Source organism: Triticum aestivum, chromosome 5B, assembly GCF_018294505.1.
Source record: "Triticum aestivum cultivar Chinese Spring chromosome 5B, IWGSC CS RefSeq v2.1, whole genome shotgun sequence".
NCBI classification, from domain to species: Eukaryota; Viridiplantae; Streptophyta; class Magnoliopsida; order Poales; family Poaceae; genus Triticum; species Triticum aestivum.
In genome coordinates, this window is record NC_057807.1 from 120,764,755 (window position 1) to 120,791,531 (window position 26,777).

Consider the following 26,777-nt stretch of genomic DNA (forward strand, 5'->3'; position numbering starts at 1 on the left):
CCTGCTGCTGCTCATGTCATTCGAGCAAGCAAAGCCGTCTTCTTCGACAAGCGGAGCTTCTTTGTTTTCTTTCAGCTTGTGTGCTAGGCACCTTTGTATCTTTTGGCCGTTGGCTTTTCTTTCCGTTTTAGCAAGGTGTTGATGTTGACTGTAATCCTGGTCAATTGATGGCTTCGTTAATTCAAAGCCATCATCTTAATCCTTGTATTGTCTAGAAGAAGTTCTTGTTCTTGTTGACGAACGTTTGCTCAATAGAAGAGATGAATCCGTTATTCTTGCCGTCGTCTCCTCGGTAGATGTGATGAATGGCAACTTTTTATGGCCTTTTGCGGTTTCTTCCGGCCTTGTTGTTCTTGGCAGAGTCCATTGCAAAATGAACGAACAGTGACTCTTCATTACTGATAGGGATGTGTCCGTCACGGACGTTTACAAGAGGCGTGAGTAGGGGATGCGCCGGTTAGCAATATATGCTAACCGTCCGTTAGTTACAAAGCGGGGATGACAGGATTAAGTAATTCATTCATAACAGAATCCATTCGCCATGCAGTAGCTTGTGATGCCGTCAACGGTGCAACTTGAGGACGCAGCGCTCAGCGGAGGACACGGCTGCAGAGGCGCGACACATCGGACGGCTGGACGGGCTTGAGCAGGAAATCCCCCGCTCCTTCCTCGAGGCACCCGACGGAGCAGAAATGCGTCACTTTATACTAACTTAACCTTATACTAAAGTTAATACACACTTGAGTCATCTATTTTGAAACGGAAGGTACGTGTCAACAACAAGAACATGAACTTCATGTCTTCATGCATGCTAGAGCTGTCACCACTGATGAATACTGAAAAAGAATCTTTGCAGGCCAAGGTGCTTAGAGCATCTCTAGCAGACCCCGCATCCCGCCGACCCGCATTTCACGTTTGCAGTTCGTGAAAAAACTGTTTTGCAGTCCGCAGCGAAAAGCCGCAGAGGCAGACCCCGCAAAGCCGACCCGCATCATGTTTTATGGATCGCTTTGCGGGGTCTGCCTGTGCGGCCGACCTCCCCCTAACCCGCCAAATGTAAATTTGCACTCAATTTGCATTTCTTTGCATTTTCAACCACATTGGATACATAGGACGTCACCAAATTTTTGCTAGAAAAGCAAGCCCAAAGAAAACAAGAACCACAAGTATGCATTTTAGAAGATTTTTCCAACTTCCATAACTGCTCCCACGAGTTGAAGCAATATCTTCTCCATGCACTCATTGTTGATCTGCGGATTCTTGATCTTTACTTCTTCATTGTTCTTCTTTGGTAAAGATGTAGCCGTTGCTTCCCCTTTAGTTGCGCATGCATGCGGTTCATTGCCTTCGATTGCATTAAGGAGTGCATGAACATCTATCAATTTTCTTTCTATCAATAGATCAATGTATTCGCCTTCCCAAAACCAAAATGAGCATCCATTTTTCTACATACATGATGATGTTCCAAATGAGTAAACATAATGAGCTATCCAAATGAGCCGAATGCAAAACAACACGTACCCCGTCGTTTTCGCATTTGAAGAACACCCATCCGGGGTGCTTCGGCGTGTCTGAAGTCAGCCGCAGCATTGTCCGCGGGCAGTCGTCGCACTGTATGAGCGGCATCGGCGAGCCACAGAGCCGCTGCGCGAGGGCCGAGCCCGGCAGATGGCCGGCCGAATCCATGCCGGCAAACCGTCGGCGGCGGCAAGCAGACGAACCCGCACCCGCATGCGCCGATGAGCCTTTGCCGGGGCTGCGCGAGGTGCTTCCCGACAATTCCATAGCTTGGCGCAGCCGCTGGCAGCCGGGAAAGCCAAATCTGGCCGCCCGCGATGAAAACGCCGCAGATCCGCAAGGTCCCGACCCGCCGACGCAGAAGGGGGTGCGGAGGGCTACCTTGTGCGTCTGGAGGCCTTCCCACGTGCTCCCGCCGGCCACTTTCGCTGGAATCTTGGGCGGCGGCGGGGCGAGGGGGAGAGGGGAGGTGGTTGGTGGGGGAAAAGCGCGGGCTGAAATGTCCCCCCACCAACCGCTCCCGCTATATGCAGGGCACCGACGGGCCGCGGGGGGGGGGGGGGTGGCGAATACGCGGGTTGGGACCGAACTTTTGTCGTGCCCCTCAAATTTTTTTACGGGCCAGCCGCGTTTACGGCGTCCATTCGGACGGGTTTTTCCTCGTCAGCGCGCATTTTGACGATTATTTTGCGGGTCGGAGGCTTTTGTGGGGTCTGCTAGAGTTGCTCTTAGTCATGCGTGGAAATGGAATAGTACACCTGTTGATCCTTGCCGGCACGTTCTTCGAGGACATGATCACCACGGGGATCTCCCTCAGCTTGGATGACCCCTGCATGCATCCATCCATCACATTTTCTCCATTGTCATCCCAAAGCTATGCAAGAACTACTCTAATAAAGATTTTTTGTACATGCATGACTTACTATGAAACTTGACAAAGGAAAAAAAAGTCTGTATTACCTTGACCTTCTTGAGGAGCTCGTAGCCGGTCATGTCCGGCATCGAGTAGTCAGTGAGTATCATGCTCACAAGAACACGCAGGCCATTGAACATTGAACATATAAACCTAGCTAGTTGAACATTTGAACATATAAATCTAGCTAGACAACCCGCATAATTTGAACATATAAACCTAGCTAGACAACCCGCATAACCAGAGGCATCGAGCGCGCCTGATGTTTTTGACCGCACGATCCAGTTACTGGTGTAGCGACAGTGTATTTTTTGGCTGCTGGCGTCTGGTCAGCCGTCGTTTTTTTTTTACGTTCGTGGTTGCTTCAACAGTCGATCGCGGGTGGACCTGGTTACCTGTTCCATCGAAAGAACAAGGTGAGTTTCGCTTCGTTTCGGTGCGATCGGATTACCGACGGAGATGAAAATATCTCAAGCCCTCCTCGATTCCTTTCACTCCCCCACGACCCCGCCGCCGCCTCCTCTCCTGCTGCCGCCGCCGCGCCACCACAGCCACCTCCTCTCATCTCTGCCTTCTCTCCTGCTGCCCCCGCCGCGCCACCGCAGCTGCCTCCTCTCATCTCTGCCTCTCCTGTTGCCCCCGCCGCGCCAGGGCCTCGCCTCGCCCTCAAGTGCACCGTCGACCTCCCAGACCTTGTTCTCCGCCTCGTCGCACTGACCACCTTGAGCTCGAGCCGAGGAGCGGCCCGTGTCGCGTGGTGGCCAGATGCGGCGGCCCCATGCTCAAGCGCGGTGCTGGTGAACGCGAGGAGCAGCAGCCACTGAAGGACGCGGTGGTCCGTGCCGTCGCCGTCGCCGTCGTCTTCCGGCAGAAGGTCAAGCCAAGATGAATCAACAACACTACAACTGAAACGACCATAGGTCCTGGAGCCTCTCATTCCCTTCCTCCATTCTCATTCTCTTGATTTAATCCCCAAAATCTCATCTTTGTTTGTTCTATGCCTACAAGGTGTTCGATAAAAGCAAAATGGTGGATCTATCACTTCTCTCCTCGTTCGGTCAGAAGGAGCAGCGAGACGGGAGCTGCGGAGAGCCGAGTCAGGGACAAGAAGCAGCAGGGACCGGGCTTCCGCTGCAGTGGAGTGGAGCTGCAGGGAGAGGAAGGAAGCACCAGAATTGTTAATTTGCTTGGGCACTCACCTGGGATGTAGATCTCTGGTTCCAGAGGCCGGATCACCCCTTTCCTCTGAACCTTGTTCTGGAGCAAGAGCTGCAACAGAAGATGGGATGAATTAACACATGTTTCTTTCTGATGCAGGTGAAGGATGTCTGTGTGTGATGTGTTGTGCTTGGTGTGCAGTAGTACCAGGGCTCCTATCGCTGCCAGTACCCCGACAGTGAGGGCCATGGCGCTGGTCGACCTGCTGTTCTCAATCTTTCAGAACTCCAGCTTCGTCGCTTGGTGCTTCTCGGTGGGTTGCTCGTCGGGGTACTCCACCTCGACTTCATGGTGGAGTAGTACCATATCCTGAATCGTGGGAGCAAAGCAAACATTTAGCTCATCATTGTCCAAGTAAGCCAGATTCTTTTAATTTATTCTACAAGCCTGTTTATGATTGAGATACGGTGTTGGAAAGCAATGTGAGATGTAGAAGTACATGTTGGTCATTAAACTGTCAATCTACTACAACATTAATAAGTCTCTGCGCGTGAAATTTGGTGCTGCCAGATTCTCAGTTGATTATGCCAAAAATGATAAATGAAACTATTAGTCTTGAGATCTTTGCCTCTTAAAATTCTGTGATTCTCTTCTCTGATAAGAAAACATAGGTCACAGAGGCAGGAAAAAACAGAGTAGTGCTTCTCTTATATTGTTTGTACAAGAATAATTTCTATAGTTATATGCAATACATGGGATATAACGACGATGAAAGATAATAAGTCTCACCTGCTCATTGTGGGCATAGGCCATTCTCTGTTCAGAGTCGGGGACAAGAAGCAGCAGGGACCGGGCTCCTGCTGTAGTGGAGTGGAGCTGCAGGGAGAGGAAGGAAGCCGGTGACAGAAGAAAAGAAGTTGCCGGCTCTGGTTCATCATGGAGAAACAGCTGCTCGCCCTCCTCCGCCTCGTCTTCCCTAACCATGGATTCGTGGTACGTCTCATGTTCTCTATCCAGCATCTACTAAGCAGCTCCTAGCAATTTGGACCTTGAACTTGTGAAAAAGAAGTGCTCGAGGCTATTATTTTGACAGTTCGTAGTTCTACTCTCTCCATCTACTTATGTCTTTTACATTATCATCTTTTGTTTTGTTTTGTCCTTTCAGTACCAAATTATGTAGCTTGCTTCTGATCCATGTGCTCATCTCCGTTCCCATGTCTTGTTTTTTTCAGAGACAATGCCAACGAATTGTCGGTCACGGGTACCGAGTCACTCTCATGTGAGGTAATTTTAACTTCTCAGTTGGATATTAGTCAACATCCTTCAAGTTAGGAATGTTCAGTGTCCCCATATCTAATTTATCTTCTTGGTTACCCTTGCTCCACGTTCCTCTGCTCCCCCCTTGCGTGTTGACAATGGAGGCTTTACATCACAGTGTGAGGCAGTGGTGCCTGCAAAGTGTAGATGACGAGGAAGAGCTGCATCCACTAGGTCTCTTCTCCATGGTCGTTGTGTTCCCAAGCCCATGTGAACTTTTTATCTTTTTTATTTCTTCACTTCCATTTCTCCACTTTTCTAGGCCAAGAACCGTCTTCACTTTTCAGGTTGCTGCTGCTACAAATCCAAATAATTGTTTCGTTATCCATGGTGCTTCTCAATGTTCAAAAAAACAGAAAGCTTAAGCAGAGCGGAAGGCCACAACTCAGAGCAATGGGTGCTTAAGCGTAAGCGCGTTTAAGCATTTTTTTAAATTGGCCAGAATTTGACTGTTTCTGAGTAACATGCAAGGAAAATAGGGAACTTCTCTCTCTTCTACTGATGCAGTAGCACCATCATCATTACTAGCATTATCTCCTTTGTAAATTGGAGTTGTTATTTTTTCTTGGAAGTGAAGTTGTTACCTTTGTTTCTTTTAATGCCATGTTAAACCTGATGCACCTTCTAGCCCTTGATGTCTTTGTTAGTAAGTGTAGTCCATATTTTTTGCAAATGATGTCTCCATCGGGTATGAGTGTTTTCTTTTGCCATTTGCCAATTATACTTGCCCCCTTTTGCTACTCAAATGCCAATGATGAATTAAAAAATAAGATGCACTGGATATGGGTCTATACAGTACCTAAAGGATGTAATAGTTTTCCATTGGTTCAAAGTGATGTGATTATATTGTGATTTTCAGAATTGCTACTCCAATTTTGTTTACCATTCATAGAACAACACTCTGCCGGTCTTGCTATTCGCCATTTTCCTCCCCACTATAGTGCTGCCACTCAGTGATGCCTCGGCAAGAAGACCAATCGCAGGGAGATGTGCCATGGCATGTCCTGAAGAGGCAATCAGGTGCTCTCTCTTCTCTTCTTACTTTCTCAAGTAGAGTATGAAATTGCTTTTATTCCGTGGTTTTGAAAATTTCTAGCTTGCTACTCAACAATTTTTATTGCCCTAGCCCACCTCAGAATTTCTGATGCTTATGTCAGAATATCAAACAATTTCTTATTTGTTTGTAAACTCAATCGAGTAATACAATGACCATTATTTCTTAATCATTCTTGGGTCTAAATGAGAAACCTTCATGCTGTGTTTCCTACATTCCCAATCTGTTTAACAATCCTTGAGAAAGGCTCGACGGACGAGACACGATTTTTTTCTTTACCATCTACGTGTGCTATCAATTACCACTGTTCGATCATTTTACTGTTGCTTCCTTTGCCTCTCTATCGGTTGTTGGGTTGTCTGTTTTTTTTACACGCGCTAGCAGTTACTGGCCCATGCATGTCTTGCTGCCTACTATGTGTTCGTTCTGTCGGTTATTTGTGGGGGGGAAACGGCCTTGTATGCTTGTACTGATCCTGGTTCTTAGGTCCCGCTTATTGCTTTGGGAGGCCTGCGTGTGTTCGTTTAGATTCACGAAATGCCTGTGCGATGGCCTTTGTTTTTGGTAACCGGTTTGGTGTGTTTGTTGCCCTGTGGTTTTAGCCTCCGGTGGCTGCTGCATGCAGGTTAGTTGTAGGGTTCATTTCCTATTTTGTTGATCTCTGGAACGCACACGTTAGTTGCATCTCCAAGAAAAGTGTCCCTGTGTTTCAGGGCATAACTAGGCTGGATCACATGGTTAATTAGCAAAGAGAAAGAAAAGCCTATGCTTACTTTGTTTCTGGTTCAGAGCGGGTGCGCCAGTTCTTTGTTCCTCTCAGTGGGCGGTTGTTTCATTATGTCTACAGCAATGGGGTTGCTTCCTCTGCTCCGTTCGTGTGGTTGATGTTTTTTCTTCTTCCATCCTCTTCATGATTATTTGTTAATGCACAAATATAAAATTGTATATTGTTATGATGTTCTTCTATCCTAGAATTATTTCCTTTATCTGCCTATCGTGATCATGAAATTAAGTCAATTTCTTCTATTATATTCATGTGTTTGGGGATAGGATTCCAAAAGCTTATAAACTTATTTTCAAAGCTTGCATAATAATTTAATCATACAAGTTGAAATTCAGTAAAACATTCCCACTTGACATTTCTGTTCTTATTCCATTAAATGTTGATCCAAGTGTCATAAATGACACAAGATGCTTAGCTTTTAATGGCATGTCAATGACGTCACGTTATATACATTTTCGAGATGGAACATATTTCAGCAGATTCCTCTATTCGTGCTCCGGGTGGAGATTTCAATGTACTATGCACCTAAATTTTGATTTGACATGCAACAGATATTTCGGTGGCCTCAAGCCCTCAACCCTCTGGATCATCCGTCCGTTGTGCATGCTCTCATTTGGGTTGCCGAGGGACACCTCCTCCTGTGGCGCTCTTGTCCAATTTTTTGTTTATGTAAAAAATTCTTACCATCGCCTCACCTATTTGGACAATTAGGTGAGCTCTGCAATTTGGTTCTGTATCCTTAAGAGGGAACACATTTTTCCTTGGTCATGCTACCATAGTAACATAAACTCTTACTCCATAGTTACAATCCCTAAATTGTGGTGAGATGCAATGCTAAGCAAATGGAAGATAACAGTTTGTATCGGCAAAAGTTCAATTACAGTATTTTGCCCCACTAAAAGAGATGGATATTAGCATTGTCCGTGGTGCATTTTGTTTGCATTTCCTGTGATAGAAACGGGTGCATTTCGTTTACATTTTGCCATGCCAGATTTTAGATACGATGTTGATGCCTACAATTCTAAGCAAATGGAAGATAACAGTTTGTATCGGCAAAAGTTCAATTACAGTATTTTGCCCCACTAAAAGAGATGGATATTAGCATTGTCCGTGGTGCATTTTGTTTGCATTTCCTGTGATAGAAACGGGTGCATTTCGTTTACATTTTGCCATGCCAGATTTTAGATACGATGTTGATGCCTACAATTCTTTTAACTGAATTTATGTGGCAGATGAGAACTGATACATTACTGCCCTCAATCCTTGTGCTTTTCTGTATATTTAGGAACATGATACTACACTTGATCTTTTCGTAAAATAAAAACTGCTTGCAACAGAGATGATGCTTGTGATTTTAGTTAGCTAATGTTGATGCTATATGGGATTTTTTTTGTATTCAAGGAACTGTGCACATAATGAACCATATATTTCTTATCCAGTGATGTGTGCTCATTACTAATCTGATGTGTTGTTTTCTTGTGATGGACGCTCTTGCATTTGTTGTCCATTTTGCCATCTTCAGCTTCAGGTAACTGCTTTATGTGGAAATATGCCAATGGATAATATCCTCCAGATTAACAAGTTCATGTGTGCTGCTCTTATTATCTACCTGGTAGTCTTGTCTGACACTTGTATTAATGGCTTTTTCCTCTGGAGTACCAAGAAAAATAGCAGGTAAAAAAATTTGTTTTTGTGACTTCTTAAATGTGTGTTTCTTGGATGAGTCCACTCATTTGGTATTTCTCTGTGCTATTGAAAATTCTGTGATGCTTACTGTCTAGCTGATTTTTTTGTAGACCATTAGTTAAGAAGGTTGTTCATTATAAAAATGGCACCATAATCTGTCATATGGTGGTAGGAAATGTGGTTACATGGAATTCTTTATCTTCTTAGATAAAGAACTATTAGCAAATAAAATCTGTATATGAATTTCCGTGTCTCTTGGTTATTTTATATATACGTTGTATCATTCCTAACCAATTTCTTAGTATTACTTAGGGTTTGTTTGTTTGGGCTGCCATTTCCATGGCTGCAGCTGAAGGAGCGGCTGTAGCTGTTAATGAAGAGAGGCACTTTGCATTTGTCCACCAGAAGTATAGATCGGTAAAGTACAGAGAAGCTTCAGAGCATGGTAGCATTGTTTATGAGAAGACTCCACGACGGACTGATAACCTACTTCTTCTTGGAGTTATCTACTGTCAGTTTAAGACTTGGTGCTAGCCGGAGCTTCTATTTTCTACCAAAACTACTATTAACAAAAGAACTCTAGCGATCCAGGATTTTATCCTAAGCTGCTATTAAACTCACAAGAGGGAGTTAATAACGAAATAACTCTAGCCATGCTTTTTGATATACTACGCATATGTATGACTAGCACAAATGCCCGTGCGTTGCAACGGTAAAGTAAATTAATATGTTTCCATCGAAAAGTTCACCAAAGTGGCACGAGGGCATCTTTAAATATTACTCTCTGTTACAATCCCATGAAATATTGTTTCTCAGACACAACCCACAATCCCATTTAAATATATATCCAGGTCCGTAGACCATCTAGCATCGACTACAAGCACTGAAACAACAACTGCCGCTGATAAAGAAAAGCGTAGATTGGAAGAATTCAACTTATAGGCACACCGACATAGACAAAGAAAGAGCGGATCCAAGATGATCCACGGAAGACAAACACCGACCAAATCCCACGATATCTATCGAAGAACTACACACGTCCTTCGATGATGCTAGAAGCATCATCATGGCGGGGATCTTCAGGGAGCCGCCACCGTCTCGTCTTTCTAAGTAGGACATGAACCCTACCAAAACGAAAAAATACCTAAAAACAAAGCCCTCCTGCCGGCAAGGACCGTGATCCATAGGAGACGAGGCGGCATGGCGGCTACACAGTAGGAGGCAGCGGAAACCCTAGGCTTTTTGTGTCCTCCTCTATTTATCTCATGCAGCCCCCAATCCAAGTTAATTCTTGCGGATTACCGTTTGTTTGTTGCTTCTCCAAGTGGCTGGTTGTTTGTACAAGCACCTCACGCAAGTATATAAATTAGTCAGATTTTGTGTTAAAAAGTGAGGTGGGACTATTTTATTAGGAAACAAACCTGTTTCTCGCATAGTCATCAGCTTATTTTTAGACAAGCATAATCGTCAGCTAGCTTTGGCTACATTGTTCTTTTGCTTGGTATAGTTAGTTAGTTTTTTCAGAAACGTATCGCATAGTTAGATGGCCGTGAGATCGAACAACCATGCAAGCAGTAGTATTTTTCTATATATATATTCTGAAAGACCACCCATATACTCGTAGCCCACAAGAGAAAAATTATTAGAAGGCCCACTTGCTTGCTTGGCTCCTGGCCCAGTACGTACCGATGGAGCGATCGATCTTAAAACAGCGATACGAAGTTACGAACCACCTCCTCACCACCTCGTACATGACGTTAGTACCACCTCGCTACCTCGTACGTGACCAAAACTTACAGTAGAAAAAAAACTAATCGCGGGACCAAACTAAGAATATCACCTTACTTTAATAGTAGCTATAGGTATAGATATAGATATAGATATAGATATAGATATAGATATAGATATAGATATAGATATAGATGTAGATGTACTAGCAGTTCCTATTTTTTAACTATTGTGTACGAGAGAATTGAATTGGCTATGTCTGCATAAATATGATGTATTATATTATGTCATGAGAGGGATTTCTTCATTTTCAAAACTAAGTTGGATGAGCTTAAAGCACTTATTCACCAGTACAAGTTAAATATGCTTTTAAAAATTTAAATACATTTACTTTTTTAGAGTATATCATCTTTTATTTCTAAAGGAATATTGGGTATGCTCATTTCTATAGCCATAGTACAAGTTAAACCATCCCAACTCCATAGCAGTGCTACTCCAAACAGAACTGGAATGAATATATATATTTTATGGATTTTACAAATTCAGCAGGTTGAGCATTTTTTTTGTGATTTTCATGGTAAATCAAATATTAGAGTAAACTTTCGTACTAAGCGACAACTTGACTTAGCATAATATGTTTGTTTCTGAACTTGGTAGATCAAATCACCCAGGAAAGCTAAGTGAGTGCAAGCTAGCTAGACAAGCACACAAGCAAACTGTTGCATTGATGAACAGTATAGTACTCCTACTCTGTATAGCAAAAGGCTCTCTCGCTCAATTTCTTTCAAGTACAGGAAGCCCACGCGCAGCAGCAAGCAGAGCAATAGCGAGCAGCCAACAAACAACAACAGCGAACAACAGAAGTAGCAGAGGCAAGCAGCAGTAAACAGCAAAAGCGAGCAGCAACAAGCTCCTGGCCTAACCATGTTGGCCCGGAGTGGTTTTCACTTTCAGTGAGATTTCACTGAAATTCACTGAATTCCATTAATTTCAGTAGACATTGAAATATTAGATTTCGGTCAAAATATTTCAGCAAATTCAGTAGTACACAGGAAATCAAATATTTTTCAAAATATTTTTTGAAAATTTCAAATATTTAATTAAATTCAAATGAATATTTCGGCCTTTTGGCTGAGATGCAAACTGAAATAACTGAATTTCATTGAATTTCAGTGATTTCAGTTGGTGCTGAAATTTTGTTGAAACTGAAACTGAAACTGAAACCATGGCCCGGACCAAAGTGGTCTCAGGAGGCATCGCCACAACCATCTCCAGCGACGGCCTGAATGAGAAAAAACAACACTGACAAAGAAAAGAAGGCACGATAAGGTAGTGGCGGCTTCTCACCCTGCTGTTCGTGCCGACGCCGGACGGCACGGGGACGAATGACAGCGAATTCAGGATGGCAGCAATGGCGGTTAGTGTCGAGGAAGAAGTACGAGAGACCCACGGCTTCAAATCCTTGGTCCAAAGGAGACACGGGTGGCGTCGCAACGACAGCTGACGGAACACATGAAGGCGGCCTCGGTCCAAAAGTTTGATACATGCTCGGTGTCCAGGAATCGAATCAGAATGACAACCGGAGGTGAACAGAGTTAGGGAAACTACCTAGAATCAAGGACTCACTGAAAAAATGAGGCGATTCACGGCGGCGTCTAGCGGGCCTGCATGTTGGACCCCGAGCGTGGACGTCGAGCCGAACAGAGGGCTGATGGATCCCGCCTGTTCCTACGGCTGGAGTTGCAGCTGCAGCTGTGAGCAGCGGCGTCCGCGACGGGGTCGACCAGAAGGAGGATCCAAGAGGAAGAGGAAATGGATTGAGGAGGGAGGTAGTGGAGTGGAGTAGGGGCAAAACGTGAAGGGGCACGAAGTTGCGGGCGCGTGTCCCGCGAGCTGGCGGTGCCAGCCTGTCTGGCGGGTTCACTAGAGGGACCCATTGGTCGGTAGCAAAGAGAGAGGTTGAAAGAAACATAAATAAAAATAAAAAAAATGAAAATGGCTGGAATATCTCTTCCTCCTCTACTCGCTCATAATCTACTCGGAATTAATTTCAGGGCTCAAAACTCATCAGAAATATGTTGGAAAATTTCACATATGCTACTACTTATATAATATAACTCTCTCAAAATGTCCAAGATTTTTCAGGAGAGCCCTTTTTTAGATTTGAATTCAAATATGCCCTGAGTTTGGGTTTGAACTGTAAGCCAGTGATATGAAATTCTGAAATTCATTAATCTTTTACTAGTGTTTGTAAATAACACACGACTCCGTGATATTGCATGGAGTATGACCTAGACGTGTCAAACTATTTCAAAATTTTGTTTGCAGATAACTCTTGGTTTGGATCAGTTTTTTGCGTCTTAGAAAACATGTATCATCACGAACCATCTATCTATCATCAATTCGTACTTATTTTCATATGTTTCATTCTGTGTCTACATATTTTAATGCACACGCTTTCAATATTTGGCTTGCACTCGGCCTTTGCGTCATTGGCGCAACGGGTCATCTAGTTTGGTATAACACATGCAAAGCACAAAAACATCTGAAATAGAAAAGGACAGACCAAAAAGGTTGAGTAAGATTTTTTCGCGAAAAAAAGGTTGAGTAAGATCACATGCACACGGAGGCAAGAAGCTCCAGCGCCCTCTTCCCGCTGTCCACGCCGGTCACCGCACGCATGCACGGACACCACTCGTCACAAAACCACATACGACAAAAATAACAACAAGAGATCGAAACGGGATGTGATCTTGTGGATTGATTACGTACGCACGTACCACGCAAGTTGGAGCTCCGGAGGATGCCAGAGACGACGGGGCGGTCCACCCGGCTATCGCCTGCAACAACAAGGAGGTGCGGCGGCGCGGAGCTCCCCTTGTTTTCAGAATATCAGTCAAACAAAGACGCAAAAAGACATGTCTAAACATTTCAACAAAGCCCTTAAATTCTTCATTAACATTATTTTTTAAAACTTTAGGAGGAAAAAGCATGAATTTCCGAACCCATGGTTTTCTTTCTTTACCATTTTTCTGATAATGAAATCTCTCTTATCATACCTTTTACTCTTAGGTTGTGGGTTATCAAGATCAGCAACATATTCTATTTCCACCCATTATCATTATTAGGTTGAGCATCTACATGAACATCATCATTATCATTGTTACTAGGTTCATGTTCATCATCAGATTGTGTTTCAGCATCATAAATAGAAGTATCATTTAAATTCTTAGGTGCGTCTACAGTAGGTTCACTAGAAGCATGCAAAGTTCTATTTTTTTTAGAAGGACTAGGTGTATCTGTATTAATTCTTTGACAGTCTTGTTCAATTCTCTTAGGGTGACCTTCAGGACACAATGTGTTGTGATTAATTAGACTGTAGTAATTAGAGGGAAATTTCCCCTTGTCCAGAGGGATGCAATTGCCTTGTGGCAACCATATGGAGAGATTGAGCTGGATAGAAATCAGGATTTGGAGATGGGGAGGTGGGGAATGAGACGACAGCTGCTTTACGATTCATATCGCCAGGTGTCGCCTTGGGGAGAGGGTCACACGATCAGCTTTGTACGACCCGGTCGCATAGAATTTTTTCCGTGCATAACAAGGTCGTGGCTCTAGTTGAACCTAACCAAAGGCTAGGCCTTCTTCTCCGTGGCGCATGGTGGAACTCTGAGACGGCGCCGGTGAGCCAGGCAACGACCGTAGGGACCACCGACCAATGGCGGGGGTGCGGAACCATGCGGGGGGAGCGTGAGTGAGCAGTTGCTGCTTGCGGGGTGGTGTTGTGCATGCAGGTACTCGTGCACGAGCAGCTCGTCCCGGTCATGGAGAAGACTACGACCAGGTCTGCGGGTTGAAGCATTGCGGCTGTTGCACGTCCAACGCATTGGGATTGTAGGTGTGCACGAGCAGAGAGGCTTGAGCATGGGCGGGAGTGTGCAGGAGCAGCGAGGTGAGTTCCAGGAACTCATCCATGGCGGATATGGAGTTGGCGGCTCGAGAAGACGACTACTGCGACAGTATTGAACAAGAGAGGGGCTGGGAGGAGCGACTGCTCACCGAGGGGGTGCTGCTGGAATTGTACGAGGTCGGTAGAGACCGGAGACGGCGAGTGATACGTCTCCAACGTATCTATTTTTCCAAACATTTTTGCCCTTGTTTTGGACTCTCTTTGCATGATTTGAATGAAACTAACCCGGATTGACGCTGTTTTCAGCAGAACTGCCATGGTGTTGTTTATTGTGCAGAAAACAAAAGTTCTCAGAATGACCTGAAAATCCATGGAGATAACTTTTGGAAAATATAAAAATACTGGCGAAAGAATCAAGGCCAGGGGCCCCACACCCTGTCCACGAGGGTGGGGGCGCGCCCCCTCCCCCTGGGCGCGCCCCCTGTCTCGTGGGCCCCCTGCTGCTCCACCGACCTCAACTCCAACTCTATATATTCCGTTTCATGGAGAAAAAAATTAGAGAAAAAGTTTCATCACATTTTACGATACGGAGCCGCCGCCAAGCCCTAATCTCTCTCGGGAGGGCTGATGTGGAGTTCGTTCGGGGCTCCGGAGAGGGGGATTCATCGCTGTCGTCATCATCAACCATCCTCCATCACCAATTTCATGATGCTCACTGCAGTGCGTGAGTAATTCCATCGTAGGCTTGCTGGACGGTGATGGGTTGGATGAGATTTACCATGTAATCAAGTTAGTTTTATTAGGGTTTGATCCCTAGTATCCACTATGTTCTGAGATTGATGTTGCTATGTTGATACCTATTATGTGTTATGATCCGACAACCCCAAAGTGACAACAATCGGGATACTTCTCGGTGATGACCGTAGTTTGAGGAGTTCATGTATTCACTATATGTTAATGCTTTGGTCTGGTACTCTATTAAAAGGAGGCCTTAATATCCCTTAGTTTCCACTAGGACCCCGCTGCCACAGGAGGGTAGGACAAAAGATGGCATGCAAGTTCTTTTCCATAAGCACGTATGCCTATATTCGGAATACATGCCTACATTACATTGATGAATTGGAGCTAGTTCTGTGTCACCCTATGTTATAACTATTACATGAGGAATCACATCCGACATAATTATCCATCACTGATCCAATGCCTATGAGCTTTTCACATATTATGCTTTGCTTATTTACTTTTCCGTTGCTACTGTTACAATTACTACAAAACTGCTATCTTTACTTTTGCCACTGTTACCATTACTATCATACTACTTTGCTACTAAATTCTTTGCTGCAGATACTAAGTTATCAAGGTGTGGTTGAATTGACAACTCAACTGCTAATACTTGAGAATATTCTTTGGCTCTCCTATGTCAAAGCAATAAATTTGGGTTGAATACTCTACCCTCGAAAACTGTTGCGATCCCCTATACTTGTGGGTTATCAAGACTAATTTCTGGCGCCGTTGCCGGGAGCATAACTCTATTCTTCGAGTCACTTGGGATTTATATCTGCTGATCACTATGAGGAACTTGAAAGACGAAAGAACTAAGATTTTTCCCTCAACTACGAGGGGAGGTAAGGGACTGCCATCTAACTCTGCACTAGATCCCCCTTCTGTTTTGAGTAAGTTTGCAACACCTAAACCTGCTACTGCTATGAATTCTGATATGTTGCATGTTATTGATGATGCCACTTCTGCTATGCATGATACTTATGATGAAACTACTTCTGTGCGTGATACTACTGCGCCATTAGGTGAAGTTCTTGATGAACAACTTGCTAGGGTTAGAGATAATGAAATTATTGATGATAGTGATGATGAAGGTTCTCCCCTTGATTATGAATTGCCTGTTGTTCCTGAGGGTTATGTTATGGATGAAGAAGCTGCTAGAGCTATTTTTGCTTGCAATGATAGATATGATCTTAAGAAATTATTAGCTAAATGAAAGCAGCAATCCCTTAATGCTAGAATGAAACATGACTCCGCTTTTGCTACTTCACCTATCTGTGTTACTGATAAGGATTATGAATTCTCTGTTGATCCTGAGATTATTACTTTGGTTGAATCTGATCCTTTTTATGGCTATGAATCTGAAACTGTTGTGGCACATCTTACCAAGTTGAATAATATAGCCACCCTGTTTACTAATGATGAGAAGTCTCGCTATTATTATATCCTTAAGATATTTCCATTCTCATTAAAGGGTGATGCTAAAACTTGGTTTAATTCTCTTGATCCTGGTTGTGTGCGTAGTCCCCAGGATATGATTTATTACTTCTCTGCTAAATATTTCCCTGCTCATAAGAAACAAGCTGCCTTGCGGGAAATATATAATTTTGTGCAAATCAAAGAAGAGAGTCTCCCACAAGCTTGGGGGAGGCTTCTCCGATTACTTAATGCTTTGTGTCGGCGTTCTGGGAACAGGGGTCCCCAGACTTGCCTGCCTGTGGCCTGCGGCGTGGCTCGAGTGGTGGCCCAGTACGGCCCATCTTCGTCAACGCAAACTCAAGACCCTCACGAGGGGCCAAGCCTCGCGGGGCGGACGACGCAAGGATTCCTCAGGAGCGGCCTCACCAGGCAGACTCGCGAGGAGGTAGAGAGATCAAGGCAAGGGTACCTCGCGAGGTGCACATGACGCAAGCCGTGACGATCAAGACCAGGCAGGCGCCAGGCGGGCGCCGACCTACGCAGTGTCCTTGTTTCCTCTTTGGTGCAAAGGGGGCAAGCACATGCGTGGAGTACTGAGGCATCAGGCAAAGGTTACCATTTCGGTGCAACGACACCAAGACCAGCAGAGCGACAGGATGGAGGTCACCGTGGAGCCCAAGGCAGCGTCATCGCCAGTGCCTTTGGCAGCCGAAGACCAACTTTAGTCAGGATAGCTTGTACTAGATGTTCCCCTTCAAAATGGCCGTTGTTGGCGCCCTTCCCACTCAATATTTGGGAAGAGGGTCAGGGCCTTTATATATAGAGCTAGCCACCACCGTAGAGAAGAGAGAGTCCCCACCAGATCGAGAGGCGATCGAACTCTCCCAAGTAGTTCATCGCACTAGCACAAGAACACCTCTCGTGAGGCTGTTCTTCCCCTTGTACTGTTCATCATCAGCCTCAGAGTCAATCCACCACACCACACACTGGAGTAGGGTACTACACCACAACGGTGGCCCGAACCAGTATAAATCTTGTGTCCCTCATGTTGTTCATCGTTTAGCTTAGATTCTCGCGAGGCGATCAGACGTGGATTGGTAGGGGGAAGATCTTCGCGCGCACCGCAGAGTTCGAACCTTAAGGGTCCGCCGGAACCCAACATCCGACATTTAGCGCGCCAGGTAGGGGTGCGCCGAAATCTTCCTTCTTCCGTCCTACGTTCCGCCGCTTCACCGACTCCATGTCCGGCGACCCGACAACCAATTCCGACCGCTGGGCGGCATGGCCTGCCCATGTCGTGCCGCCTGCCCAAGGTGACACCAACCCCGCACCTCAGGCAGCCCGCGCTTCGCAGAGCGCTGCAGGGCGTGGGTGACGCTGACAAGCATCACCTACCCTCACTCCGCGGCAGGTGCGATCGGCAGCGAGGGCCTCGAGCAACGCTGCGGCCACAGCACCACACACCCGACGGGAGCAGGCGAACATGAAGGCCGCGCTCACAGTGGCGCGAGAACTGTTATGGTGCAGACTGCAAGAAAGCGGCCACGACGTGCTGCTGGAGCGCGTCGCCGAGCTCCTGGATGCCGCTGCTTCAGGGGCACCCCCGTTCTGCATCCAGCTTCCACCCCAAGCCTGGGCGGATCACACTACGGGCCTATCCGTGCCCACGCGCCCCCGGGCGCACCTCAAGGCTTCATCAACACCAGCCTGGCTGCCAGCACCGGGCGACAAGCTGCGCCGGCACCGCCCCTGGTAAGCGAGGGCATGCGCATCACTGCCTACGGCCTGGGCGGGCCACAGCCCTACCGCCCCCAAGATGGAGCTTCAAGTCGAATTGCATGGCGCGCGGGGCACTACGGCGAGGCCTTTGGGGCGGTGACCCCGGAGGCCTATGTGCCCCACATGGTGGATCGAGAGTACGCACTGGAAGAAGACCACGACTCATTCCTCGGGACAGGCTGGGAGGAAGAGGCGCCAGAAGTTGAGCTCTTTCAGGAGCCTCATGGAAGCCTTGACAGCCGTGCCAGCGGCAGCAATTATCGGGTACCGCTAGTTCCTCAGGAGCAAGCTTATGCTAACCATGGGTCACAGGAGGTTCAGGTCGCTACAGCGGATGGTTGCCCCAGTGCAGCAGCCTCCCTCCCCTCAGGAGGAGGACACTTGGGGCAGCAGGAGAGGGGCCGGGAGCCAGGCTCCTTCCCACGGCACACAGAGCAACGTGTTCTTCGGAGGTAGGCCCTCTGCCGGGGAGGTGCCCCAAGGCCTGCCCCCGGCAGAGGACCCGTGGTCTTCAGGGGAACCGCTGGCGTCCCCTTTTCCCCATTGGCGTCGTCCTGGTTTCCGGTCGCCGTTAATGGTGGTCAAGGGTGGCGCAAGGCGGGGCCTTCATCTGGCGATATGAAGCAAGGCCGGTACTTGTGAAGAAGGCCCAGTGCCTGTGAAGCTCGCCGCCCGTGACACTCTCACGTAATAATGAGTTGGGGCTGTACACGCCCCGGAGTCTCCGGAGAGCTGCCCTCGGGCCTTAGTGGCTCCCTCCCACACCCAGTGGCAGCACTTAGCTCCGCGCTGGTGAGAAGACGTCGAAGACTAGACTAGGTGCCAGACGCGGCCTTTTGCTTTTGCTTCCTTTTTGCGAACAAGCTTTCTCATTCCGGATCTAAGTTGAAGTCGAATTTGTGTTTGCGTATGTGGGGAGGGGTGTCTTGTCTTATTCGTGTGCTTTCTCGTGTTCCGATTTCTGTTCAAGTGGAATTCACACCAGCTGCCTCCCTCTCGCGAGCCCCTCACGAGTAGGGCAGGGCCCAGCATGTGCGCCCGCCGTCCCGTGGCCGGCGTCCGCTCTCGCCAGGCTCTCGCCACGTGGTCAAATGGGACCTTCATGAGACCCTCGGATGGACGCTGCAAGCCCACTCAAAGCTCGCCAAGACAAAGGTAAGACCACGACAACCAACTCTCACGAAAATCATGCAATCATACAGGCGCCCATCCGGCGCCGACCTCAGCAACACATATGCAACAATCTTTTTTTACATGAGGGCCTTCCCCTCCCAAAATGCTCTTCCAACCTTCAAGGCCATGCCTGAGTCTCTTCCTGCGCAGGATAAACAGCAGGGGGGGAGCGTGGGATCAATCAGACATGTCGCTCACCGCGTCCCCCAGGGCGTCCCCAGAAGCATCGCTGGCACCACTGTCGCTGTCGCTGGCCTCCCCATCGCCGCCGTTGGCACCATCTTCACCACCGTTTACCACGTGGCCTTTGTCAGCAGCAACGATCACCCCGTCGTCATCAAAAGTGAAGGCCCGGACAAGTGCATCTACATTGTCCTCCACCCATCGCGCTAGGTCGCCTCGGACAACCTTAGGCACCGGGGCGATAGCAGCGTCGAAGTCGAAGAGGGGGTCGATGTTCTGGAGATGGCTGAAGACACGAGAGAATGCCCGTGCAAGCAGGCCGCGGCTCCGTTCCTCTACCAGCTGGTGAGACCTCTCAGAGCGGCTCTCCAGATGCGTCACCACGTCAGTGAGGAACCGGAGATTGCCGGCGTAGTTTGTCACACGCGGCTCCTTAGCGGCTGCCTCGCAGATGTTGCCCAAGGCCGCTTGGCTCTCTCCCTGAGTGTTCGGAGCATGGGGCCATGCATGTGCTCCAGCGTTTGTTGCTGGCGAATCTCATCCTCATTTCGCCGCGCAACAGCCTCGGCATCATCGACCCGTCGCTGAAGAAGAACCAACTCGGCGCGGGAGGAGGCCAGCTCAGCCTGCGCCGTGCCTAGGGCGGCTACGGTGGCCTCAGCTTGCTGCGTGGCTTCGGTCAGCCTAGTTCTGAGAGGAGCAGTCTTGCCCCGCGGCTTCGGCCTTGATCAGCTCCAGCCTCTCTTCATACTCGTGCTCAATACCCGCGCGAGCTTCCGCCACGCGACAGTCGATCTCTTATTGGATCTGAGCCTCCCTCGCACCGACGTCGTCCTCCGCCTGGGTGACCTGGCGCTCCCTCGTCTCCAACCGCTCAAGATCAAGGTTGCGCTCGGCAGCCTCCAATGTCAGCGCTTCCTCGCGCCTCCAGAGCTCCTCCTCTTCGGCGGGCGCCCCTTTCAGCGATGCAAGGGCAGCTCCGTGCAACTCCACTTGCTGCTCCAGAGAATTGCACCAGTCTTGGAGCTCCCACGCGTGCTCTTCCGCAGCTTCGGGTCGCTGATCCGCCTCCTAAGCCTCCTCAATGGCTCGGGAGCAGGCCTCCCGAGAGGCCGCCAGAGATGCCTCGGCCTTGGCATTTTTGAGATCACGCTGGTGGCGTGCAAGACCAACAGCCGCCTTCAGCTTTCAGAGATGAAGAATGACGAACAAGACGAGAATTCACCGGTTGAGATAATTGAGGTAAGATTGAAGAGACTCCGCACGAATGGAATTGATGCTCGAAAGAGATTCAAGCTCCGGGAAGAAGAGGGTGGGAGGGCGGGAAAACAAAAGCAACTTGGAAGGGGAAACGACGAATATCTTGAAGAGGAAAACACCGGTTGAAATCATTGAGGAGAGAAAGCAAAGACTTCGCACGAGTAGGAAGGATACTCGATTACGGACTCCGGTTCCGAGAAGAAGAAGGGAGGGCGGGTGGGAAAAGAAAACAAATGAGGACAGAAAAACAACTTCGTTGAGATTGAACTGAGGATTGAACTCAATGATGAAGAGGCTCGAGTCGACTTGACGAGAAATGCACTGGATGCAAAGAGCTGAGGAACAACGATCGGAGAACCAACTGCATGAACCTAAAGAAAAATTTGAAGGGGAAGAGGAGTAATTCAAAACACCTACGTCAAGATTCCTTACCCGAGCGACGAAGGGGCTGAGGAGTAAAAAGAATTCCTACTCTCCGATATAACTAGACTCTAAAAAATAGTTTTCTTCTAGACTCAACAACGGCCAAACTACACGATCAATCAAGCGGGGCTCCTAAGGTCGGTCGAGGCTCTGATACCAACTTGTCATGCCCAATATGCGACCCTATCCAAAAGGAACTCGAAGGTCCCACCAAGGATAGACCCGCATATTGAAACACTTTTGCAAGGTGGATATCATTACATCAACATTACATAATAGATGGGGATACATACATAAGGCATACAATGCCACACGAATACAACACTATCATACATAAGATCAACATCCGACTACGGATGAAACACAAACAGAAACTCAAACGACATCCACCCTGCTAGCCCAGGCTGCCGACCTGGAACCTATCCCCTGATCGAAGAAGAAGCAGAAGAAGAACTCCAAACAAGCAAACATCGCTCTCGCGTCATGATCATCGCATAACCTGTACCTGCAACTGTTGTTGTAGTAATCTATGAGCCACGGGGACTCAGCAATCCCATTACCATGGGTATCAAGACTAGCAAAGCTTAAAGGGAAAGAAAGGGGTAAGGTGGTGAGGCTGCAACAGCGACTAAGCATATATGGTGGCTAACATACGCAAATAAGAGCGAGAAGAGAGCAAGCAGAACGGTCGTGAAGCTAGCAATGATCAAGAAGTGATCCTGAACTCCTACTTACATCAAACATAACCCAAAGACCGTGTTCACTTCCCGGACTCCGCCGAAAAGAGACCATCACGGCTACACACACGGTTGATGCATTTTAATTCGGATCTGGTGTCAAGTTATCTACAACCGGACATTAACAAATTCCCATCTGCCTATAACCGCAGGTACGGCTTTCGAAAGATTATACCCTGAAGGGGTGTCCCAACTTAGCCCATGACAAGCTCTCACGATCAACGAAGGATATACCTTCTCCCAGGAAGACCCGATCAGACTCGGAATCCCGGTTTACAAGACATTTCGACAATGGTAAAACAAGACCAGCAAAGCCCCCCGAATGTGCCGACAAATCCTGATAGGAGCTGCACATATCTCGTTCTCAGGGCACACCGGATTGTCCAAACTTCCGGTAGGCCAGCCCAGAGTTGCCCCTGGTGGCCACCGGCGGCTGACAGGTTGGACCAACACTCACGACGAGCACTGGCCCGAGGGGGGGGGGGATAAAATAAAGATGACCCTCGAGAGCGCGACTCCCAAGGGAAAAAGGGCTAGGTGAGGCAAATGTAAAACCAAGGTTGGGCCTTGCTGGAGGAGTTTTATTCAAAGCGAACTGTCAAGGGGGTCCCATAAATCACCCGACCGCGTAAGGAACGCAAAATCCGGGAACATAACACCGGTATGACGGAAACTAGGGCGGCAAGAGTGGAACAAAACACCAGGCATAAGGCCGAGTCTTCCACCCTTTACCAAGTATATAGATGCATTAATAATATAAGAGATATTGTGATATCCCAACATAATCCTGTCCACCATGGAGAAATCTTCAACTTCACCTGCAACTAGCAACGCTATAAGAGGGGCTGAGTAAAAGCGGTAACATAACCAAACAACGGTTTGCATAGGAAAGGTGTCAAAGGTTAGAGGTTCATGGCAAAATGGGAGGCTTGATAAACAGGTGATAGGTAGCACAGCAAAGCGATAGAACGAAGCAACTAGCATAGCAATGATAGTAGTGAGATCCAGGGTAGCGGTCATCTTGCCTGAAATCCCGCAAGGAAGAAGAACGAATCCATGAAGAAGACGAACGGATGAAGCCGAACCAAGCGTAGACGAACGAATCCTCACGATCGCAACGAAACGGGAACTATCGAAAAGAAGCACACAACATGGTAAACACACCACACAAGAACATGACATGATGCGCAACAAGCATGATGCATGACAGGGTTACATGAAGCTACTCATGGCAAGAGAAGATGCAAACAAGAGCAACACATCAAAGCAAGTTCAAAAGAGGCCGGGAACAACATATAACAATTCCGGTAAGTCCTCATATGCAAATTTCGAAATTGGTCCAGATCTGAATAAACCTTATGTTGAAGTTGTTAAACAGCAATTTAAAATGCACCAAGATGATCTACACGAGATTCTACTCAAGTTACATATAAAGTTTATTTAGTTTGGAGCTACGACCTAGAAGATATGAGCAAAACAAGTTAAACATGGCATTGATGCAAAATGCACCCAAACATCAAGCAAACACCTCACAACAAGGATGCAACATGATAATATGAAGCTACATGCAATTCTAAGCAAGTTTCATATAGAGCACACTCAAAACGGAGCAACGGTTCAACACATGCACTCTATACAAGTTTAAAGGACAAGCTGCCCAAAACAGCAACTAGGCATATTGCAAGCATCAAAACAACATGCTACAACACCTCAACATGATAATAAAAGGTATAGACATGATGTACAGGTAAAGCATTACAAAAGATGAACACTGAACTATCTCCAGAAATCACTAGGTCATGCTCAAACACACATGTCAAGATTGCAAGTAATGACAATTCAGACTTTGCAGAAAATAAAATCAGGTTGCAATGTTTACAGCTATCAAACAACATGTTACAGGAACTTATCATGGCAAACAAAGGCATGGCATGAATCTACTAATTGCATAGATCAAAAGTCCTTTACTGACCATAAGCCAAAAAGGATCAGAAGATATGATGGCACCCATGTAAACATAGCAAGTTATAATACAGATTCATACATGGCAGGAACAGAATTATGAAGGCATGTTGGTGAGCTTGTGCAACTCACTACAGAGCAAAACATGGCATGGCAAGGCAACCAACAGTAATAAGGCATGTTTAATAAGCTAGGCATGGCAATAGCAAGTTCATAGGGTGCATGGAACACTAGCAAAACACATGGCAACAACTGAACTTAATGTTAACAGGCTGACAACAACATTATGAAGCAACTTTGGAGCAAGATATGAACAAGCTACAACAAGCTATAAATATAACCAGGGGCATGGATGGATAGAGCATAACATGTAGAACAAAACATATTTAGTGAACATCTCTAGATTATGCATAGAATGACTAGAAGCAGCAGGTTTACATAGCATCACGAAATAACAGATTCAGCCTAGCAAAACAGTAACAGCAAGTACCCTACTTAACAAGCTCGATCCACTCACCACAAGTCATTGCATGACAAGATAAGCATAGCATCACCAAGAAGACATGTTTGTGAAACAAACCAAGGCAAGAACAAGTTCATAGCATGCAAGGATCAACTACAACAACCTTGGCAAAATTGAATAACATGTAAACAATTGCCAGGAAACATTTTGAAGCAAAAGTAGAGCACGAAAATGACATGCTAGACTACTCCATAATTGCAAACAGAGGCATTAATGGATAGACGACAACCACATGTTCAAAACACCCTTATTTAAGTATCTCAAAATATGCATGGATCTCTCCATAGCATCAAGTTTACATGGCATCAAAATAACAGCAGAACAGGGACTAAAATCAGCAACATCATGATGCCTAGTTTGCATGCTTGTGCTAGTCACCACATTGATCACAAAAATACATGGTAAGCACCTCTGTAAAGAAGACATGGCATAGTTCAAAACACGTGTAGACATCAACCTCATAGGATGCACACATCAAACATGGCAAAAATGACAAATGAGCATGTTCTGTTAACAGACAGCAGAAAACATCATGAAGCACTCTTGCAACGATGATTGAGGCATCAAGATGGACTCAAATGAACATGACGCAATGGAATGAAATGAAGTACTCGTCGAGGTGAACAATTTGACATATTACACGCACAAAACGGAGCTACGGATGCAGAGATATGATGCGTTGAACAAGGCATGATAATGTCAAAATGTCGGGGACTTAGACGAATTTCACCTCCGGATCTGAGAGTTGACCCGGGCGCGGATGACGAGGACGGCCGGGGTTCTCGCCAGAGCTGAGGAAGGAGGCCGGAGAGGCACCGGAGAGGTCGGGGACGAGGCGGGGGCGGCGGATCCGGTCGCGGCCAGGCCGGATCTGGCCGGGGGGACGCGGGGCGAAGCGCGCCGGGGCGAGGGAGCCGGCGGGGCGCGGGGCGGCGCGGCCCGTGGCGGAGGCGGCGGAAGCAGGGTCGGAGGCGGGCGCTTCGGCGCGGAGGAGATGGCGGCGCCGGCGAGCTGGCCGGGCCGCGCCGGCGGCGGACGGCGGCGCCCGAGGCGGTGGGGAGCGGGGAACGGCGGCGGGGCCGCGGATGGCGAGGCCGGCGAGGAGCGGCGCGCTGGCGGCGGACGGGCACCGGCGGTGAAGGCCGGGCGCGGGGGACGCCGGAGTGGCGCGGCGGCGGGATCCCGGCGCGGCGGCGCGGGACGGGCGGCGGGGCGAGGCGGCCCAAGCGGCACGGGATCTGGGCCACGGGGGCCAGCCACGGGCCCGGGCGGGCCGGCGGTGCGGGGAGTCGGCGGTACCCACGTGGCAGCTTCCGATTGGGCGCGGGACGGCGGCTGGACGTGTCCGGCCGGGGCGGACACATCCGGCGACGGAGAAGGAGCGGGGCTAGGGTTTGGACTGCGCGAAAATTTTGGGGGAAGGGCATATTTATAGATAGAGGGAGCTAGGAGAGTCCAAATGAGGAGCGGTTTTCGGCCACGCGATCATGATCGAACGACCGAGAGCATGGAGGGGAGTTAGATGGGTTTTGGGCCACTTTGGAAGGGCGTTGGGCTGCAAAGAGAAAGGGGGGTTGCGGTTACCCAGTTAACCGTTGAAGTATCAAACGACCTCCAAATGGCACGAAACTTGACAAGCGGTCTACCGGTGCTATACCAAGGCCGCTTGGCAAGACTCGGTCCATTCCGAGAACCTTTAACACCCGCACATGAAACAAGGTCTGAGAGGGGGGCGACGGGCGCGCGCGAATGGTCCGGACTCCGAACGGACAACGGAGAGAACCGGGAGAACCTAAACGGATGCAAGTTTTGAAAAACATGCAGATGAAATGCAGATGATGACATGGCAAAATGCAACACGCAAGCAAATGACAAGGCAACAACGGCAAATAACTGGCGGACACCTGGCGCATCGGATCCGGGGCGTTACAGCGTGCCGGCTCGGGGCGGTCAAGGTCGGCGGTGGAGGTGAAGCCTGAGGAGGCGGCTCCTTGGCTGGCTCCACGGGCTCGGCAGGAGGGATCCTGAAGGGCCACGGTCAGTGAAGGGAACGACAAACAAGGAATTATGAGAAGGAGGGACTCACTCGTCCATGGCAAAGTACTTCAAGTGCTTCAATGGGCGGCACGGGCGATGATCACCACCCGAAGCCTCCTTCCTCTTGCGGAGGGCCTCAAAATCTATGCGGAAGCGGCCCAAGCTCGCGATTTGAGGGCCGGTGCGTGGCATAGGAGCGGAAGCATCAGGACAACCTACATCAAGGGCGCCAGTCTGAGGGGAGTGATCAGGTGCCACCTCTTGGTGGCCTACCGAGGCCTCGGGGGCTTCGGCCTCGGGAGCCGCAGGTCGCGCCCCCTCATCAGCCACCACCTAGAGATGGGCTCCGTAAGCTCCGAAGGATGATGCCTCAGGAGCCCCGCGCGACATCAGCACCTCAATGTCAGCCCCCCAGCTCTTTTTGATGCTTGCC

General features: G+C 48.0%; 1 protein-coding gene across 1 annotated transcript; it reads right to left on the reverse strand.

Annotated features, from left to right (window-relative positions):
* Window positions 1-590: 590 nt before the first annotated feature.
* Window positions 591-14,133, reverse strand: LOC123114697 (two-component response regulator ORR5-like). Its single transcript, XM_044536133.1, has 7 exons — window positions 14,035-14,133; window positions 12,941-13,035; window positions 12,784-12,832; window positions 7,094-7,107; window positions 2,479-2,542; window positions 2,275-2,347; window positions 591-700 (listed from the first exon to the last, which is right to left on the reverse strand). Exons 1-7 carry the CDS (start codon window positions 14,131-14,133, stop codon window positions 591-593), a joined length of 504 nt encoding a protein of 167 aa, XP_044392068.1.
* Window positions 14,134-26,777: the final 12,644 nt, after the last annotated feature.

Coding starts and splice junctions, on each gene's coding strand:
- LOC123114697 (XM_044536133.1), bottom strand. CDS start 14,133: ATGGATGAGTTCCTGGAACTCACCTCGCTGCTCCTGCACACTCCCGCC. Junction 13,036..14,034: donor ACAATCCCAATGCGTTGGAC/GTGCAACAGCCG, acceptor TCTGAAAACAAG/GGGAGCTCCGCGCCGCCGCA. Junction 12,833..12,940: donor CTCCGGAGCTCCAACTTGCG/TGGTACGTGCGT, acceptor GTGCATGCGTGC/GGTGACCGGCGTGGACAGCG.